The 21958-nt window shown below is 39.3% G+C and overlaps 1 protein-coding gene across 2 annotated transcripts; it reads right to left on the bottom strand.

Moving 5' to 3' along the window:
* Window positions 1-204: 204 nt before the first annotated feature.
* LOC131325627 (ribosomal RNA small subunit methyltransferase-like) lies at window positions 205-10621 on the bottom strand. 2 transcript variants are annotated; one of them, XM_058357961.1, is made up of 4 exons: window positions 10555-10621; window positions 5821-5894; window positions 4533-4870; window positions 205-1180 (listed from the first exon to the last, which is right to left on the bottom strand). In XM_058357961.1, the coding sequence occupies exons 3-4, from the start codon at window positions 4860-4862 to the stop codon at window positions 440-442; spliced, it is 1071 nt and encodes a 356-aa protein (XP_058213944.1). In that variant the 5' UTR covers window positions 4863-4870; window positions 5821-5894; window positions 10555-10621; the 3' UTR covers window positions 205-439. The 2 variants fall into 2 exon arrangements, with proteins under 2 accessions (XP_058213944.1, XP_058213945.1); XM_058357962.1 differs by lacking the exons at window positions 5821-5894; window positions 10555-10621 and adding exons at window positions 8843-8907; window positions 10198-10363.
* Between the last annotated feature and the right edge of the window lie 11337 nt (window positions 10622-21958).

Here is a 21958-nt window from a genome sequence, read left to right as displayed (position 1 = left end):
GGCATTGTGCAAACAAAATCTCAGGAAACTATCATAAACTCAGTGCAAGCCTAACATGTTGTTACACCCCCACGAGTCATAATTCATGTTGATATCCCTGATTATTAGTGTTTTTTAGATCACAACATGCAAGTTCATTGCGTGGCTTAACTTAAGAACAAAACCCTTATGAGGAAAATACTCCAGAAATGTGATTAGTATGCATTTGCTCCACAAGAACAATATCGAATTGCAAATCAATAACAGAGACAACTCATGTGCACAAACACACGAGTATTCTTCGACAGGTAACTCGAAAGCCTCATCACTGTATCTTAGTATCCTTCCACCGTTACACAAAATTGGATAAAAAAAAAAACTCAACAAAAATAACTAAATTAGCCACACACACACACACACAAAAACAAAAACAAGGATAAGTAACTAGTTACCAATGCAATCAAGAGAAATGTATTCCAGCTTTGTTAAACACAGAGAGCAGGTGCATGAAATCTTCTTGTGAGAGCTTTGATGACCTCTTATCTTCAAAACCTCCTCGCTTCAACAAACCCAGAATCTTGTCCTTAAAATCAGACGCCCTCGTGTCCCCCACCTCTACCTCCATATCATCGTCATCTCTTTCATCATCAATCTCCATACTTAAATCCTCAGCCGTGTCTGCCAAAGTGGATACATCTACTGCAATCTCTGTATCCTCCAATGATCCATTCTGAGAGAGTTGCAATGCTTGCAACGTTTTATAGTTCTTCTCTAGAATTGACAATACTGATTTCTGTCTAAATATGGAACCTAGGGTCTTGTTCTTCCGGTTGAAGCAAATGCGGACTAAACCATCCCATTCTTTGAAACTGACTGAAGGCTGCGGTTTTCTTGGCTCGATTCTAACTACAAAAGAATCAACCTTTGGTGGAGGCCGGAAGTTGTTCCTTCCTACTTTTAGCAAATGGGAAACGCGAGACAAGAGTTGGGTGTTCACTGAAAGGCGGCAGTAGAGAGTGTCGCCAGGCTTGGCAACAAGTCTCATGGCGAATTCCCTCTGGAACATTATAACCGCGCACCTGAATAATGGTCGATGGGCTAACAATTTGAAAGTGAGAGGAGAGGATATTTGGTAAGGTATGTTTGCCACACAGATATCGAAGTACGGGAGATCACACTTGAGCACATCTCCTTGGATAACCTGCATCACATTGTCGTTGTGAGACACAATGAATATGCACGCACACACATGCACACAAATATATATATGTGTGTGTGTGTGTGTGTGTATAAATATATATACTCATCTCCACCATTCTTAAAGTGCCACTGAAATGAACAAGCTTCATAGAATGCCCAGATATCTTACTAGAACGAAGATTATCAAAATGATGTACTTCAATAGGATATGAGAGAATGTGATGAAAAACTAAACAATGTTTAAGTGTGAATCAGGGGCAGCACCACTTGTGAAGAAGTGGGGTCATTTGACCCCATGGAGAAGAAAATGCACACAAAAATTGATTTGAGTCTCTAGGCCTGCCCTCTTTGATGCCTTTTGACTTTGATTCTGGCATCTGATACTGGCATCGTTCTACAACAAAACATCCCTTTAGCTCCTTTGTACTTGGAGGTATAGGGGAGCCATTGTTCCAGTGGTATTCTGAGAGCAACCACTTTGTGCATATATTGCTAAAGGTTAGGCATGTCTCCAATCCTCCTCTGACCATACCCCAAATAATTGGGGATGAGATGGATTTTGTTATTGTTGTCCCATTCTCTTCTTGCAATAATTGACACAATGAAAAAAAAAAAAAGTACGACCCCATCACATGAAGCAGTAGCACCAAATAAATTTTCCTCCAAAACGTATTTCACAATTCACGAACTTCTCTCATTCTACAGTCTCAGTCTAAGAAGAAACAGCCGCCCTTGCACCTCTCCTGTCGCTCTCTTGCAAGATACTATGGCACTATGTTACCTGGGTACTACCCTAGCAAATTGCATACCAATATGAACATCCAGAAACATGGTACACTTCCGTTCCAAAACAGTAAATATAGCGACCCAAAGCGATCCCCAAATTTTTTTCTAAAAGAATTAACTTATTAATGTGGAAAATCTAGAGAGGCTGGAATTTTGGTGAGAGAAATGGCCAAATTCGGTCACTATGTTCCTAGAAATATATTTTGCACTAATAATTTGGAAAATGATACTTATTTCACTAAATGTTTTATCCCTTGGAAGGGTAAGTTTTGAATTTGATATCTACATAAGCCTATCCCTAGCGTTCCACAATTTAGATATGTGGCGTACCACGTTCCCATTCCTCGTACCGGTACGATCCGCGTTCCAAGTAACATAGCTATAGCTATGGCACAAAGTATTATGTCTACTTCAAAGAAGTATCAATCAGGATCAAAGATAGATATTGATTTAGGATCACAACTATTAAAAAAAAAAACAAGGCTTTATGACATTAATGGCGAACATATGATTTGGAGAAGTATGTGCTCTGACTTCTCAATCACATACCACTTTTTAGGTAGGGACTTTTTAACTCTCAGTTTACAATTTGTTGAAACTAGATTAGTAGTAGTAATTAACAGTGTCGTCAAAATCTTGGGTTTTATGATAGGTATTCCACGATTCAGTGCGTTTAGGGCTAAAGACTAAAGTTGATAAATATCTCTAAACACAACTTATGCGTCAAAAAACTTACGATACGCCAGTGTTCTAAAAGGCACTAGGCGCTAGTCGGGCGGCAACCCACTGCCTAGCGCCTAGGCTGCCTTGCAATTAAGGGTTTTTTTTTTTTTTTTTGGGAGAGTCCAAACCCTAGGCGCCCACCGAGTGCCTATCCGCCTACGCCAGCCGAGCACCTCAACAAACCGCCTAGGAAAAATCGTGGAGGCAACCCGCCGCCTAGGCTGCCTTTTAGAACACTGTGATACACATGCAATGCAATACATATATTACTCCCTCCGTCCCATAATGTTTGTCCAGTCCGCAAAACAATGACGTAAAAATAATACAAATTTTGCAAGAAAAACCTAAATTTTTTTCAACAATTTACTAGATATCGATGAGTTCTTTTAATTTATGAAAAAAGTTTGAATTTTTTCTTGAAAGAAATGCATTATTTTTTAGTCCTCGTTTTGCAGACTGGACAAACATTTTGGGACGGAGGTAATACAATTCGGCATGTTTAAAGGTAAAATCAAAACGTAACTCTAACTATATCTTATGCATTGACTAAATATGCTTGCAACACCCGAAGATCCATGGTTTCATATGCGATTTTGTTACCAGACCATGTTATATGATTGAAGATGTAAAGGGCTACTTTTGCAATGTCTGTCACATGAAGAAGCTTAGCAAGCTTTGCAAGAAGTCCACGACTCCATGTAGGGGCATCATAATAGTGGTTTGCTGGGTTGGTTTTGCTCTCTGCCTTCTCACCGGGGGATGGAAACAGGAGAGGTAATTTTGTATCATAAACTATATTTCTAGTACATGAAATATAAATTGGCACATTCAATTGGGTAAAATTACTGCTTTACATTACATTAACTCCTTCTACTGTATACCTTAACGGCACACCATACATACCGACGTGCGAATCTACGATACATAAACTGAGTGTAAAAGAACGATTTTTGTAGAACACCTGCAATTTGAGTTCATGAATGACCCGCGAAGACTATTTCCTAGAGTCGCCACTGATGTGAGTGAATGCTATGTCTGTCAGATTGCTTCACAAATTAAGATACTAAATACAATCCAACCACAAGATATGCAGCCTATAGATTCAGAATAGATACCAAAATTTCAATTTCAAAAAAAATTCACACTTTGCAAATCATATTACCAGTGCCACTCGTAGATCAGCCAAACAAAATCCTCCCCCAAGACCCAACATGGTCTAGAGCAACCAGTTTTCAATTCTTGTTGATATTACTAGAGCAAATATATATCCCAAATCCGCAAAGCAAACAAAGAAACTATTCACCAAATAACAAAAACGAGCAATTAGTGGAACGGAAGCAAACCAAAATCAGCCGAGAATGCGGTTTACAATTTAGTAAACAAACAATAACTTGAAGGGAAAAAAAAAAAAAAAAAAAAAGCTCCACTTTTAGAATTTGGAAGCTATTTGGTAACAAAATAGCTGTATTTCGTTAACAATTTGGCGTTCCAACCTTTTTTAAGGTAATCAACGATTCTTTTATTCCAAATTTTGCCCAAACTACTTCCACTTTTAGAATTTCTGCTAACTACTTGCAAATTTTCACTTTTATTTAAAAAAAATGAGGAGGGCGGCAACAAATAGGAAACACAGTAAATAAGGGAAGAATCAGGAATAACAGAGATGCAACATTCCCTGCATATGTGTGCACACATCCTCCAGTGTGATATAATTATATAAGAGCCATTGCAGAAACAGAACTAAATGGGACTAAAGAAATCCACACCTCAACTATGCAAGCATACATATACACACACATCAAAACAACAAACAAAGCTCAAAATCTAAACATAGCAAAACTTACCTTGAGGCGGTTGGAGAAGGCAGTGCCCTGGAAGCGGCGCTGGAGCTCGAGGACCATACGGGGGTCAAGCTCAACTGCAATGACAGATTTTCCGGCTTTCAGAAGCTTCTTTGTCAGGTTTCCGGTACCAGGACCGATCTCAAGGATAATATCTGTGCTCTTGATTCCGGATTTCTCGATGATTGTGTCGATCAACAGGGGGTTTTTAAGGATGTGCTGACCCTTTGACTTGTGGAACGGTATGCCCCCTTGGTAGTGCGGGTTTGCCGAGGCGGCAGTGCCACTACCACCACGATGGGGCTTCTCTTTCTTGATCTTCCCTCCTGCCATGGTTGACCCTAACACCGAGAGAGACAATTGAGGAGGTAAGAATTTGTACACGACATACAGGAAGTATGCTAGGGGATGGATAGTGATCGGGGCACATGAATGAGCTATAATTTCCAGCTTGGGCTTAGTCCCTATTGCCACACACAACATAAATGTACACCATTAGGAAAAAAAAGAAAAAGTTCCTTCCTATGCCCACCATCCTAATTCCCACTCCACTGCCCCAGCTCCCTACCTCCCCTTCATCGGCAACCAACACCTCTCCATTCTCCAATCTACATTTAAAGGGTGGTATATACCTGGTTCTATTCTAAGTTTGAGCTGTGTTTAGCTAACCTGATCAAACATCCACAGTTTAGCCTAACAAAGAGCAAGAGTTAAGGTTGATTTGTGTTGGGAGAACTATGGATTTTGACAGCTATGGGGACGATCAAGTGAAAAATATAGCTTTCATAAGAAAATTGTGCGGGGTAGTTTGGATACAACCAATATACATAACATACGTGGAAATTTGAACATTATAGACATACACGTTAGGCAGTTACGCATAACATACTAACAAATTCATAACAAATCAAATAATCGGCTGATGAAATGGATTTTTTGATACATCGACTATTTCTTCAACCAAAAAATCTAGAAATACCAGAAAATTCCATTTGGTTTTGATGCTATTTGATGAGAGCACGAAACACCGGAAAATTCAGTAACAGTCTCAACTCGAAAAATCGCTTGCATCTAAACCGAGAAAGTCGAGATTAGATGCAATTCGAGACAGTTCTAACGAAATCAATTATGAGCCACTGACGAAATAACCGTATATTGTAAAGCGAAAAATGCAATTAAAGAGAGATTGAAGCTTAAACTTTCGATTATGCACAAGGATTTTGAGAGAATGAAGGACATAGGAGTATCGAAATGATTGAGGAGGGCACTGGAGAGAGATATGAAAACTGACCTGGAGCCTGATCCTACGTGAACTGGTGGTGGCGCTGCGGAGGCGGAGAGGTGAGATTATTTTCTTGATGAATACTAGGTGCTTTGCTACGTGCAAGGCACGTTTGTCATGCCTGTTGTGAAGATTGGTTTTGATTGTTTCTGAAATTTTAGACGTGTATGAGCATAGCAATTTTAGATGTGTATGAGCATGACAAAAGTTGTGCGCATAAGTTTGATCATGGGTTTGATCATAACTAACTGTTTGCAATAGTTTTGTTCTACATAAGTAGCTACGATTTATGACTAACTGCACGACTTTGGCTAGCATCAAAGTAGAGTTTGTGCAAGTTAGACAAAGCATAAGTCTTTGGATTGCAAACATGAGTCTAAATTCCAAATACAAGAAAGAAAAGGAATGGGAAAACTGAAATAATCCCCTGTATAATGTATCTATGGTGCATAAATATCAAGAAATAGAGAATCAAGAAGAAACCAAGACAACTTTCTGTCTATTTCCTCCAAACATAGTGTTCATAAGTATCAATCTGGCTTAGATTACTAAAAGTACAATTGCCTATATTAAGCTTACAACAATGCTATGTACACTCCTAACAAAGCCCTTGACTAACCTTCAGAGAGATACACACAACCAACATCAATGGAAATCCTAAAACATTACATTTCCACATCATGAGTTAACAACCGGGAAAAAATATGTACAACACGGACAAAGCATACTCCCCTTCAGGTGCACAATGTAGAAATTCAATAGTTGTTATAATCATACAACAAAGATCGGCGTGAAAGGGTAGCACCACAACCACATCTTTTAATCTTGTTATTGAACTTGCTGTTGTTTGCTTACGATTGTCAATAACCTAGATTAATGGATGCGTCCAACATGGAGCAACCAGACTATAGATGCACCCATGTTACTTTACTTGATTCCAATAAACACAGGAATATCTTGCCCACATACCATCACCAATATGCAGAGTTAGCAACTTTGACCATTCCAAACTACATTAGCAAGCTCAAATCTTTAGAAGTCATCCAAATATGGCGTAATCTAACCCCAACAGAAGCGCTACATATTGCCTAAGGTTAAACAATGCAAACTGTAGAAAAGATGAGCACATTCTAGCCGCATCTCAATCACATCCAAATATGAAAATGAAACTAAAAAAATTGATCCCTAGTTTGTATATGAGGGCTCAACTACAGACTTAATTTTTATTGCAAAAAAAAAAAAAAAAAACTAAGCAAATAATGCATATGAACACCAACTTCTCACACAGGGCCAGTGGGAATAAAGCCCAGCTGGCCCGTGGGATCCAAGTTAACACCAATCAGTCCTAGTCTGAGGTTTATCTATACAAATGCAAAAGGGCTAGCATCAAAGTAGAGTTTGTGCAAGTTAGACAGAGAAAAAGTCTTTGGATTGCAAGTTCTTCGTGTCAAAGGAAAAAAATATTTTGGGTTAAGAAACTGCAGTTTATGCTTTTCGACTTCTAACCCAACAGAAATACATGTACTATTTTCATCTTCTCCATGCTGAGTACTCAATTGTTCCTGAGCAGCTGCTATGCATGAATTTATCAACTTGCAAGTAATGGAGAGTTCACCAGGTTTTCTGCTAGCATTGTTGAGTACCTAGTTGAGATTGAAAATGACTGAAAATATCAATGACTATAGAAGAATGCAACTAACTTCAATCTTCAAAAGCCAGAGAGGATTATGATATCATTCTTGTACACCTTCCGCTTATTATTAGCCTCATTTTCCATTTTGGGATATTCCAAATCCAAAATATTAGTCTCTTTTAAAAGACACATGTTTCTAGATTTCCAAAAGTAGGTTGCTAGCAAGAAGAGATTCATGAAATAAATGAGCAAGACATGCATTAGATACATTTCTATAAAATATATTAGTAGAAGGGTTAGAGTCTGATGGATCAAGATGAGAATTGATGTTTAAAGGTAAAGGATAAGACACCCATGTATCTACAAAACTGATGATACATCAGACTCTAACCCTTGCAAAACCATACAATTACAGATCATTGTCCAACAAAATTTTCTTCTTTTTAGAAGAACATCACTAATAAACTATGAGTAATCTTCCCCATAAAACTGATCATTACTATAAGCAATTTAAGTTCGTTAATTAATGGAACTTACAGTGCCAATCACATGTGCACAGTTGACGACACTATAGGTTGACAACACTATAGGTACCTGCAAGGTTGGAAATAGTTTTCATTCAGTCTATTCAAGCACTATAATCTCCGTAAATGCATAGATCTTCTCATTCTAGAATGGAGTTTCAATTCCACAATTCAATATTCCCATTAATCCTATTGATCACTGCACAATGAACATATCTTTCAAAGAAACAGAAAGAATAGACATGATAAAGATTAACCCAACTAATGAGTAAAACTTTTTTTAAAAAGGCCCATTGGAAGTAGTTGTATCAATGTGTGTCCCCAGAAAATGAGCCATTGTTGGCTTCATACTTTCTTGAGAAACTGGTACATCAACAGAGATACAATCCGAAATTGACAATGCAGTTCAAAAACCCATCTTTGCAAGGAAAACCCCGTCACCAATCACATTATAAGAATTCAAATTCAACCAAAACACATACACCAAGTAAAAATTTCGTACAACCAGTCAAAACTCAAAAGCAAGCATCTCCTACTCCAAATTCTAAGAAGGAATTAGGGAATACATGCTTACAATCAGTCACACCAAACAACGGATGGATCTCATGACGACAACTCATGAGTTCCTAATCAGCCTTGCAAAAGGAATGATACCGACGAGAATGTATTGAACTAATAAGGGATAATCAACACCATCAACCATTCCTACTAAGTAACCCAACAAAATGCGATTATGTCCAAATGGGGCTAATAACTTTTTAATATGCTTAGTGATTCATAATAACCAGGATTCCAAAAAAACACTTAATAAAGATCATGGCTAATATTTAATAAATTTTCTTTCGAAACCTGGAAAAGTGAACAGAAAACATACCCAAAATCCTTCCAAAAAACTTCGGAGCTCCACTTCAGCTTCAACTTTCAAAATCACTCAATAAACTACAAAAATCCAATAGGCTTGACCCACTTTAGACTGGAAAGCGGAGAAATAAGAAAGTGTATCCAAAAACTAAACTTCCATTTGGTTGGTAAGAAATTAAAGCAAAATAGTTCTGATTTCTACATATCTAATGTTGTTTATCTAGCAGCTGGAGTGAAATCAAATCATATGGATCCTACCACAACAACGGAGTCTAAATCCTAGAGTGCGTTCTAAGTATCTTTGTTAATATCTATGCCATGATGTCCTCTTTTACCAACTAAGACTTACGAATTTCGATTTAAAACATGTTAGCTTTAATCAAATATAAAAGCTTCTTCCCTACATAGATTCAGAACTTGTCAATCCTGCAAATTATCTTGTTAACAAGCTGCATAATATGTGCTAATTTGATTATCTACTCACTCTTCAATCACAAAATACCAAATTATTAGTCAAAATACCAATCCAAGAATTGAGCTCTATTCCACATATTAGAGTAAATATAAGTCCAGTAAATCTAAACACATCACTACATATTGGAGTTTAAAGTCCATCCATTGGAGGAGTTAGGGTTTAAGAAAAATATGTTTGCTATACATTGGAGATTTGAACAAAAAAAAAGCTACGAAAATCGTATGGATTAATTAGAAGCATATCTTTAAGCAAACAAAAGAGAAGCACTTACAAATAAAGATGATTGTTGATACAATTAGAGAGCCGACTAAGGAGAAGCACTTACAAATTCAGCGAAATAAGTTTTACCAATCTACGAGTCTTAAATAAATTTAAGGAAATAAAGTTACACAAAGTAATCTTTATCCCACTACTCTTTTCAGAGCATAAAGATGAAAGCTGGCGCTCAAGAAATCCAATCTAAAAAACTGCGAAAAAAACTGAATGGCCCACAAAGAGCAAAAGAAGGGAGAAGCAAAACTAAAAATTCCAAAACAGCACAGGCCAAGGGAACTGATCAAAGCTGAAACCACTATCCAATATGTTGAAACTAAGAAATTATTTGGAAAAAGAAATTGGTCAAGAAACTTGATCGAGTTTTTTCCCACGGTTTCGCAGAAAATCTGAAATTTAACAAACAAAACATTCCCTCTGTACAACCGAAATCATGTCCAAAAACTTACCAAAAATGTAGACGGAAAACTGTAGATCGGGAACGGAATCAGCTCTGTGATAAACTCTGCAAAAAAAGTTACGAAGAGAGAGAGAGAAGAAGAAGAAGAAGAAGGGAGATGATTTGAGATTACTGAGAGACATGCAAAACTTGTTAAACTGATATAGTGCGAGTGACTCACCGGCGCGATAGCTGTGTTGGTTGCCCGAAATTTGGACTGCGCTGGTGCTCAAGAGTCGCCTGCCCTGAGTGGAGAGAGAGAGAGATGAGGGTTTGTCTGTCGTGGTGAGAGAGGGAGAGAGAATGGCTAAGGAAGAGTTGAGAAAGCCTGAGGGTTTCTCTTCAGCGCCACGTAGCCCACTATGTTCTAAACGTAAAATGACCATCCCGGACGACCGAACAAGCACAACACTCTAGCAATAGGGGCTAAAATTGTCCAAATTGAACCTAAATTGACAAGCTAAATCTCCCCCAAAAGTGTTTCTTACTCCATTATATATATATATATATTATTATATATATATATAGAGGGGAAGGATATCGAATAGGAAGGAAGGAGCATATGAAGCACTGCCCTACAACCCTAGAGAATGGTATTTTTATTTTTTATTTTTCGAGAGAGAGTCGTCGAGCAGAAACGGATTCTGAGACTGGGAACCCTAGCCCGTGAACAAGTGAAACTTAATTACCATGAGAGTGATGAAATACTTAATTATTACTGGGTATATTTTTATAAAAATATATTTACTATTAATAAATGTGACAACCTAAGGTCATTTACAGTGGTATAATCAAATGTCAATTGTTTTTAAAGTTAATAATGTTTGTGCAAAAGATGGCTCACAATGGTATAATCAAACTTAGCAACATCCTTAAAAATAATCAAATTTTAGATTTTGGATAATCAAAACTAGCAACATTTTTCAATAATCAAAAGCATTTTTAAGCTTTGGATAACCGATTTTAGGCTGTTGACCTCTTATTTTGGTTATGGACTAGAAGCGGCCATTGTGAACCTCAATATTGGTAAGCTTAACAACCTCTTAAATGAATAATCAAAAGCTGATATGTCAACTTTTAGTTATCCATTTTTGATTATACCATTGTGGATGGCCTAAGGTGTTAGGGTATATCCTAAGATATTAATTTTAGGCCACCGCTATTTGCAGCCCGCTTCTTGCTACTCGCAGTCGATTACTACTTACAACATACCACCTTATAAGAATTTGCTACCTACAACCAACAAAATATCCATGATCTCCCCATTTTACCCTTCTATACCTACAACCCACAAAATATACACCCCACAACCCTTTTATAACCACAAACCCTCCCTCTCCCTCGTTTTTCTACCCCAGGCCTTCTCTCTCTACCCCAGGCCTTCTCTCTGCCCCCCACCGCCAGCCACCAGTCCGCCATTACCGCCACACCCATCACACGAAACCCATCCCCTCTCACCAGTCACCACTTCCAGCACCAAACCCACCCCGTCTCTCTCTCTCTCTCTCTCTCTCTCTCTCTCTCTCCCCTCCTATTTTTTCTTCTCCCCAGTCACCACCACAACACCACTCCCACCACACCACAACAACAGCACATGTTTGAGGTGAAGGAGATGTGAGAGAAGAGCACAACGCGCCAGCAACATCGACGATTTCGAAGTTCAAACATTGGTAAAAATTTTACTGTTGTTATTACGTGCCTATTTTGCCTTATTCGAATTTTACTGTTTGATTTTTTTCTTCAGAAACCCGCAAGCGTACTGCTATTTCGTGTATTTCGAATATAATCGAACATTAGAGTCTGATTGTTTGACACAATTTTGGATATTAAAGTCTAATTGTTTGCCCCCTATTCGGATTTTAAGAGCTGAAATTTATTGGCTTATTCGGATTTTAGTATCCAATTGGCCGATTGGCCCCTATGTATTACAGCAGCAGTTGAATTTGTTAGCATAGCTCATTCGGAATGTAATATCTGAATTTTTTTGCCTCATTCGGATTTTAATATCTGAAATATTTGACTCCATTCGGACATTAAATTTTACCCCGAGACGTGTATGTATTTTACCCCAATTCTATAATGGGTCTCTGTAAGTTTTCCATTCTAAACGTTTTCATCATATAATGTGAACTGATTAGACAATAACACAAACCATTGACATTGTCCAGAAATAATTGACAAAGTTTTCGAATATTAAAGTCTGATTATTTCCCCCCTATTCAAATGTTAATATCTTAAATTTATTGCCTCATTCGGATTTTAATATGTAGCTGAATTTGTAAAGTCATTCGGAATTTAATATCTGAAATATTTTGTCTCATTTGGATTTTAATATCCAAAGTATTTTACCCCATTCGGATATTAGAGTCGGATTTGCCCTTCTATTTTAGCCATTAGAATCCGATTGTGAGTGAGAACCCATAAACATTCATAACATTACCCCCACTCAGAGTTCTTTCTTCTTCATTGAAAAAGAATAGGAAAACCCTAGTTTGGCTTGAAAAACTTGACGTAATCTCTTGGAGTTTGACATGTAATCTGAAAATTTCTCTTCTTATGGTAAGAAATCTTCCTTAAACTATGAGTATTGATGAATATGTGCATATAGAATCAACCTACATAGAAGAGATTTAAGAATTAGGATTCTATAGTGCTTACACGATGATTTTATACCTAATTCATCTTAAATTCTCAAATATTGTTAATTGGTATGGATAATATGATTTTGATCATGTAAACCAAGATTGATGCATGTTAGTTGGTATATAGATGGATTATGAGCATGAATTTGTAGAATTTTGAAGTTGCTTACCGCTATTGATGTTGAGAAATTTTGAAAAATCTGGGCAGCAACCAAACCTGCGTTTTTCATCAAATTTGTTATACTTAGACAAGTTTATTGGTTATGGGTCTTTTCAAGTCTTAAAGATTGTTAAGTTGGTGTTGTTTTGATGATGGAATCATCAAAAAATATGAAGTACACGATTTTTAATGAATATTTGATCATAGATTGCTCTGCTGAAAAACTGTGTTTCCTGCACAAAATTACCGAAAGTGCGGAAGAGCGCAATGCAGCGGCTTTGGCCATTTTGGACAGTGTTTTGGGTGGGACTAGGGCTATGACTTCAACTTGCCCGTATGATCTACGACAAGCACTTGTTGAAGTGCAAAGGACTTTGAGGGGACCGAAGGCTGCTGAAACAAGCATAGCAGGCCCAAATTCGGATCGTTAATCGAGTCATTACACTAGGTGCCGGCACCGTGACCATACTTGAGACTTGTCTTTTCCATGACTTATTTTTTATGAACTTTATGGCCTTGTATTTATTTTGGACACTTTATGGCCATGGTTTATGGACTAATTTCCATGGTGGAATGACTTTTGTTTTATTGCGGATAACTATTAGCATATTTGTGATAATTGGATACCGTGAAAATATGAATGCTAAGTAGGGCACCAAAATGTAAATTTTATGGTTTGAATCATTCTTGATACTTTCCTAGGCACAAATAATTCGCTAGACAATACTCGTATGTGAAAATTTAGATTTAAATGAAGAGTGCCGTACGAATGGACAATGCTATAGACAAACATAAAACACTACCAAAAAAAATGGTTTGCCTAAATTTCATATTTTACAATAAGATTCTACGAACTCAAATTTTACATAAAAGTCCTTCGAGCCAACCTAGTCTAGTTCGATTATGTCCGTCGTTGCCACATCATTCCCCACTATGTTTTTAAACTCTTTGATCTTGTCACAAGATTGTGTAACCCATCCATCCGTGAATGAGTAGTGATGTATATACTAATTCCTTGCAATAGGCGTGATGGCGGAATTTGGTCGCAAATGTACCATTACAAAGTGATCGCCATTAACGTGTCCGACCACAATTAAACATTGACTCTCAAGGGGAAGGGGTGGATATCGAGGAAGAACACGTTTTACGAGGAATAAAATTCCTACAAATATATATTTTCATGTTGGCACATTATACGAAGAAGAATTACATCCCATTTTAACCAATAATAAATAAGGGCGTTGATTTTCAAACTCCCCTTTTAATATCCAGACTCTTTTTTGTCCATTACAGCCCATTCATTTGGGAAAAATTAATTTCGGAAATAAATATTCGACATCTATAACAAAATTTGGACTTTAATTTTTGATTTATGTACCAGTACTTAGATTTTAATTTCCCAGCTTTCTCTATCACTCGGTACTTTTGTCGTACATTGTATACGGTTTTGATAGACGTTACATTCTCAGGATCTTGAACCTTCAAATGGGTTAGGATTTCTCTGGGTTTCACCAAAGCGACTGACAAATCAACTATCGTGCTAGTCTGCTCTGCCGACAACCTCCCGGCATACAAATGACCCTCCAAGTACACCGCTGGAGGATGGTTGTAAGTGCCATTGTGGACAGAGACAGTCCAACCATCATTGCTCTTTACAGCTTTCAATTCAAATGGGCATTCACATTTTTTGGTGCCTGTGGACCGCACTCTCTTCTTCACACCTACCTCATTCCCATCAACCTTCTTCACAAACGGCCTATACTTACCGCTGTTTTCACATGAAAACCTCATCCTATGTGTGCGATTCTTAATACATTTCTCAGAACCCTTAATCACAATGATAAACCCGTGTTGTTTACTAGTGCATCTTATTCAATCTACCAACGCTTCATCGGATGGAAAAACCTACACACATAACAAAAAATTATAGCCCATAATATAAGATTGCACAAGATAAATACTCTATCAAAAAAACACTCATCGTCTCCGTTGTAAAATACTCTGTATAATCGTATGGAGGACAAGTCAAAGTAGGAATAGTCGATGGCCCTACATAACTACCAAGTGTTGAAGTGTCACCCTGTAACACCCAAAGACAAACCAGGTAAGTGCATGATTCTCTGCAGTTTCATTCACATATTAATATCTGAAAACTGGCGCTAAATTCGGATATAAGAGTCCAACAATGTTGACAATATTCAGATATTAATATCTAAATAGTTGTACATAATTCAGACATTAGAGTCTGAAAAGTTAGTAAAGTTTTGGCATTGTGTATCCAACTGTAAGTGCAGGATTCTCTGCAGTTTCATTCAGATATTAATATATGAAAATTGGCACTAAATTTGGATATAAGAGTCCAACAATGTTGACAATATTCGGATATTAATATCCGAATAGTTGTACATAATTCAGATATTAGAGTCCGAAAAGTTAGTAAATTTTTGGCACTGCGTGTTCAACTGTGTCGGGCCAGAATTGAAATTGAAAATGGAGGGCGGGCTAACCTCTTGAGCTACGATTTTTGCTCCGCCACTACAACATCTGCGACATGTTTCTCAACATCCATTGTGTTATCTTCCGACTCAAAATCGTGGTGTATTGATGGGTCAACTATTTCTTGTTTATCAATGGAGGGAGAGGAAGCAGTCGAGATTTCCATTGACAATGTAGGAGGAAGAAGAAAGGAGGAAGATAGGCAGACTTGGCTGCTGGTGGGAGGGGCCTGGTGGTGGGTGATGGCAGTTGGGTAGGGATGAAAATGGAGGAGTTTGAATGTGGGAGGGAGGAGACGTTCTGGGAAGGAGGGAGGGAAATTAGGGAGATGATTTTTTGTGATTGTATGTAATGAGTTATGTAATATTCTTAAAGGGTAAAATGGTCAAATAACATGAGGTTTTAGGGGTATAATGGTCAAACTACATGAGGGCATTTTTGTCCGTAATTGATAAAAGTTTTAATCGGCTGCGAGTAGCAAGATGTACGCTGCAAATAGCGGCCACCTAATTTTATGGTACCTTAAATGGGTACCTGTTTACACCCGTTTTTTGCACCAAATCTTGGATTAGCGCTGGAAGGCCATTTAATTATTACTTGATTAAATTGGGCCGAAAAATAGAGATGTATTGAGTTAAAATTAATGGGTCAAGACAATATTAATTAGGCCCAATTAATTTTAGCTTAATCCGGTTACGGGCTAATGATATTTTGGGGTTAATTATTGAAAAGAGGCCATAACCCATAGTGATTATTTGGTGGTTCCAAAATATTCTGTAAAATGGGAATAATGGGTACCATTATTTTTGTTAACTTCCCATGACCGAGAAAAGTTGAGAAACCATTTGACCTCATGGGATTTTTGGACACATGGCAAGCTGTGGACACTTAGGAAGTTGGAGAATAGGCCCATGATCTCCATTTTCGTATGTTCAGGAGGTGGGCAAGTAGTTATTTAATTTTTAAAGGCTATTTGACTTGTCAAAATGGCCCACTATCTTTGGTAACTACCCATGATCCCATGAAGTGGAGGTTATATGGACACATGGCGCTACGAGGTGAAGACAACAAATCCTCTTGCATGCAAAACCGTGGATGCTCTTTGCCTATAAATACTAGAAGTCAAGAAGAAAAAAAGATTACACACCAATCAAGCTCAACGCTTAAACCAAAGCCTTCCCAGTGAACCAATTGTCTCATTTCTCTCTCATACCCCAACTTTATTATTACGATATAGTAAAGTTATTCCGTCTCTCTTGTATCTCCAACTTTATTATTACGATATAGTAAAGTTATTCCGTCTCTCTTGTCTCCCCAACTTTATTATTACGACGTAATAAAGTTATTCTACGTTGTTACTTCTTTTCTTACACGGTTAGGAAATTATTAAGTCCTCGCTCGTAGAGGTAAAACCACGAACCAACACTGCAATCTAGCCCTTAGGTTTGCAGCACGATCGCTCTTACAGATTCAAAATCAGAAAAAGGAGCACTCAGTCCTTTACGTTGGACGCAACAAGTCCTGGCACGCCTGCTCAGTCCTTGAGCAATTTCGGAGCCGAAACAATTTTTGGTACGCCTGGTGGGACCCTTATCCTCTAAGGGTTTTATTATGTCAAGGAAGCAACAACAGCAGCAACAATCGGATCCACTCATCCCGGATCCACCATAGAGTCCTGAGGGAGTGGCAGTCGACATGCCATTACTCGAGGAAGCTGGTCCTCAGATCAGCGCTCAATATCTTAGCGACGCTACTGACAGCGTAAAAAATTATATGTTTTTGGTAGGACTTGAGATCTCCCACGACGTGACACTTTCAATTTCACAATCGTTCTCTCAGTTCTTGGAACCTCTAACCATAGCAGTTAACAAAATGGTTGCTACGCTTACAGAGAGGCTATCGCTCGCTCCTCAACAGCAGGGTTTTCCAACGTTTGGTGTTTATGGCAACTGTCAAGACCAAGCTGGCTTATTGGGGGTTCCTCCCCCTTCTCAAACATTTTACCACGCTACTTCATCTAGCAGCCCTGCACTCGGGGGGGCAAAAAGAGAAGGGAGTTGTGATTGGAGGAGCCCAGACACCTCCAGCAAATAACGATCAAAGGTTTTGTTTTGGTTGAAGACTTGAGCAAACCTGACAAATTTGACAAGACGGACAAAAGGCCTTCGCAAGGAGGCCAGGGCTCTAGAAAGGATAAATGAGTTACTCATACTCCTCAAAGCTCTGACATTCGGAGGGCAAGTCCAGCCCAGAACCAATAAGCACAAGAGGCACACCCACAGCTGCCTCTTATGGACCTTGCTATGGGAAGGGATCAAGTCCTAAACTTGCTCCAAGAGAAGTTAAGACCTGGTTTCAGACCTTTGGGAAGGCCAATGTATAGGAAGCCTCATATCGAGGAGGTAGACAATACACCTTTCCCGAAGGACTATAGAGTTCCAGAATTCCAGACCTTTAATGGTGAAAGCGCGCAGTCAACAGTGGAGCACATTGCCAAGTTTCAAGTTCAATGTAGAGAGGCTGAAACCATTGATGCTCTAAAGTTGAGGCTCTTTCCCAATTCTCTTACTGGGACAGCCTTCACTTGGTACATCAACTTGCCACCTAATTCAATATAGACCTTTCACAGTTGGAGGAGATGTTCTACCAGCAGTTCTACAGGGTAGAACCAGAGATAACATTGGCAGACCTGTCATGCAATCGTCAAACCCATCTAGAATTTATGGAGTCCTACCTCTTACGTTTTAAGACTGCTCGATTCAAGTGCAAGATAGTCCTTCCAAAGGTCGAATACGTGCGTATAGCATTAAACGGCTTGGGCTTTGAAATGAAGAAGAAGTTCTATGGGACAGAATTCAGAGACTTGTTCGAATTATCCTCCAAGGCCTCTCATTATGAAAAGTTCTTGGCAAAAGAGCAGGACAGGAAGACAGCATCCAAAGGAACGTATTACCGTGACCCTAATTACGAAGTTACGGCAGTAGAAACAGAGGCAGACCCAGACGTGGCAGTAGCTGAAATCATCAACAAAAAGCCATACATTTGCAAGGCCTTTGTCAATATGAAGCCCACAAAGCAACCAATCCAAAACACTTTTAATAGACCAATCAGGGCCTATACTTTTGACGTTGGTAGGGCCGAAGCTATCTTTAATCAACTCCTGGCTGACAAGCTACTTAAACTGCCCTTTGGGCACAAGATTCCAACTTCGGAAAAATTGAAGGGCAAAGAGTATTGTAAGTACCACAACTCTTGGAGTTATGCAACTAATAACTGCATAATATTTAGAAATAATATCCAGGACAAAATCGACCGGGGGGAGTTCAAATTTCCTGAGAAAGACAAACAGCTCATGGGGGTCGATGGCAATCTTTTTCCCTCAGGGCTGAGTACAAATATGATTTCTGTCGACATGAGAGACATGCCTAGGAATGTTCCTAGGCAAAAGATAAGTTTGGGAGTCCCTTCCAGAGCAGCTTACAAGTCCAACCCAGGCAGGTACTGGGATCCTTATTTTGATGAGGGGGATTTCAGGACTGAATAGGTCAGGAGGTTTGAAAAGCAGAATTCATGGTGTTCCAGACCTACAGGGGTGAAGAAACCAAAAAGACTAAATTGTTCCATGATATGCACAGAGTGTGGCCATCATGCCAGTCCTAGCAGGCCTAGCAAGCCAGCCCTGAAGAGCACTATCGTCGGAAGGACTGAACCAAGGTTTGAGGAGTCACACAGATCTAAAGGAAGAAGGATTGTACGTGAATCTGTCTTCAACCGAATTGAGCCAGGGTTGGTTGAGATTGAAGAAGAGTTGGACAATTTGAGGATTTTTTCTCCTTCCAAGGGCAATCCAAGGGTTGTGAGACCTCCAGTCACTCCGCCGGATGAGTGGCACAGGGTTGAGCATGCCAAGTTTCCTTCTGGACCTCCACCTTTGTCCAAATCTTAAAACAAGCAGGCAGCTAGAAGGGCTGAGGGAGAGGCAGATCTACTGGACGACCCAATGGTTGAAGATGATCCCAAGAGGAGATGAAGATGGAAGTCCCAGTTGAAGAGCCTATGGTCGAAAAACCTAAGGCTAAAAGAGTATACAAGCCCTTGGAAAGGACTGTGGAAGAGGCTATCGTTGAGCCTCCTCCAAGGACTTTACCTAAGAAGCAAGTCCATTCAGGGAAGACGTACAAAGAGGCTGTTACCCAACCAACTCCAAAGCAAGCTGCTATGCCCAAGAGACAACCTCTCTTGGAAAAATTCTCAAGGAAGCTAGAATTCAGCCTCCACATAGGCAAGTCACTTTGCTCCAGAGAACAGCTCTTGAACCAAGGAAGCCAGACTTGGGGGGCAAGTCAAAGCTAAATCCACAGGCCAAGAAGTTCAAGCCTGGACAGGGTCCTAATATGCAATGCAACGTGATTGTGATCCTACCAGCAGATTTAAAAGCCAAAGACAACACTCCGACAGCCATGGAGGGAGATGTTATGGAGATGGGGCAGACAACTAAAATTCTAAACGAGTTCGAAGGATGAGACCGAAGGAAAGACTGAGGATCGGGCAGCTAGCGTGATCTTTGAGAGGCCAAGTCTCACGATGAACAAACATATTAAATCCTTGTACATCACGGGTTGTCTCGATGGGATGCCAATCAACTGTCTCCTAGTGGATAATGGGTCAGCTACCAATCTCATTCCTAGGTTTATGATGCAGAAATTTGGAAAGTCTGATCAAGACCTAATCTTATGCACTTCGACCTTGACTGATTTCACTGGAAAGGAGACAGCTTGTCAAGGTATTTTGATCATGAACCTAACAGTAGGATCCAAGACTTTAACAACACCTTTCTTCATTGTTAATTCACATTCTTCCTTCAATGTTCTATTGAGGAGAGATTGGATTCACTCCTGTTTAGGAGTTCCCTCAACCTTTCACCAATATCTTATCTTCTGGAATCAAGATGATGTGAGGTGATATGGGCCAACAGCAGACCTTTCCAGGTCTCTACTAATCATGTTGAGGCCCATTTATATGATGAAGGGTTGGTCCAATGAAGGTGGCCAGTCTTGATAAGTATGGCCGTCACAAAATAGCCCCTATTCATAATAACAAGTCAGTAGAAGAGGTGAATGCACTTTTTCAAGAGTTAATCGGTCCAATGATCACGGAGTCAAGTAGGCCGATTATAGCTTCATTTAAACTCCATTCTCAATGTCAGTAAACCCTTCAGAAGAAGAGAAGAGCGCGGCCCTTCACGCTACGCTGTCAAAGTTTGAAGCCTCCTTGCTTGAAAAGAGGTTGATGGGTATTCAAGAATCAAAGGAAGATCATTCGGCCTGTGCGGCCGAAGTAATCAATGAAGATGAAAATCTAGTTGAAGATCTGGACGAAATCAGATTGGAAAACCTTGAAGCAGCCCCAGCCAAGTTGGATGATCTAAAGGCTGACGTGCAAGATCCCTTGGAAGAAGTTAATCTGGGAGACTTAGAGAATCCCAGACCTGTATATATTAGCCAACTTCTCCCTGTATATATTAGCCAACTTCTCCTAGAGGATGTGAATGAAAAGTTCATCCAACTCTTAAAGGAATTGTAGTCCTGCTTTGCTTGGACTTACAAGGAGCTTCCAGGTCTATCTAGAGACTTGGTATAGCACAAGCTGTCTATTCAACCAGATTTAAGACCTTTCAAGCAACCGCCAAGGAGGATGTCCAATGAGGTCTATCTATAGGTCAAAGATGAGATTGAACAACTCTTCAATGCTGGGTTCATACGCACAGCCAAGTATGTTACTTGGCTCTCAAATATTGTGCCAGTCCTTAAGAAGAATGGCAAGGTCAGAGTTCCACATCGTCTTGATTCCAGAAAATAAGACATTGGTGAAGGGTTGAGGAAACTTCTAAACAGGATTGAATCCAATCTCTCCCCAACAGAATGTTGAAAGAAGAATGTGAATTAACAACAAGAAAGGTGTTGTTAAGGTTTTGGATCCTACTGTTAGGTTCATGATCAAAATACCTTGACAAGTTGTCTCATTTCCAATGAATTCAGTCAAGGTCGAAGTGCATGAGACTAGGTCTTGATCAGTCTTTCCAAGCTTTTGCATCATAAACCTAGGAATAAGATTGGTTGCTAACCCATTATCCACTAGGAGACGATTGACCGACATTCCATCAAGACAACCCATGATGTACATGGGCTTGATGTGTTTGTTTATCTTCAAACTTGGCCTTTCAAAGATTACGCTAGCTGCCCGATCTTCAGTCTTTCCTTTGGTCTCGTCCTTTAATATAATCACTGGAGGCCCGTTCAGTCCTACAAAGAATGACTCGTTTAGAATTTCAGCTGTCAGCCCCATCTCCACAACATCCCTCTCCATGACTGTTAGAGTGTTGTCTTTGGCTTCCAAATCTATTGGTAGGATCACAATCATGTTGCATTGCATATTAGGACCCTGTCTAGCCTGAATTCCTTCGCCGGTGGATTTAGCTTTGGCTTGCCCCCCGAGTCTGGCTCCTTTGGTTTAAGGGCTGTTCTTTGGAGCAAAATGACTTGCCTTGGTGGAGGCTGAATTCTAGCCTCCTTAAGAGTTCTCTCCAAGAGATGTTGTTTTTTGGGCATAACAGCTTGTTTTGGAGGTGGTTGGGTTACAGCATC

Source organism: Rhododendron vialii, chromosome 5a (assembly GCF_030253575.1).
Source record: "Rhododendron vialii isolate Sample 1 chromosome 5a, ASM3025357v1".
Lineage (NCBI taxonomy): Eukaryota > Viridiplantae > Streptophyta > Magnoliopsida > Ericales > Ericaceae > Rhododendron > Rhododendron vialii.
The sequence above is the reverse complement of the archived record's forward strand: the minus strand, read 5'-3'. Positions and strand labels throughout refer to the sequence as shown.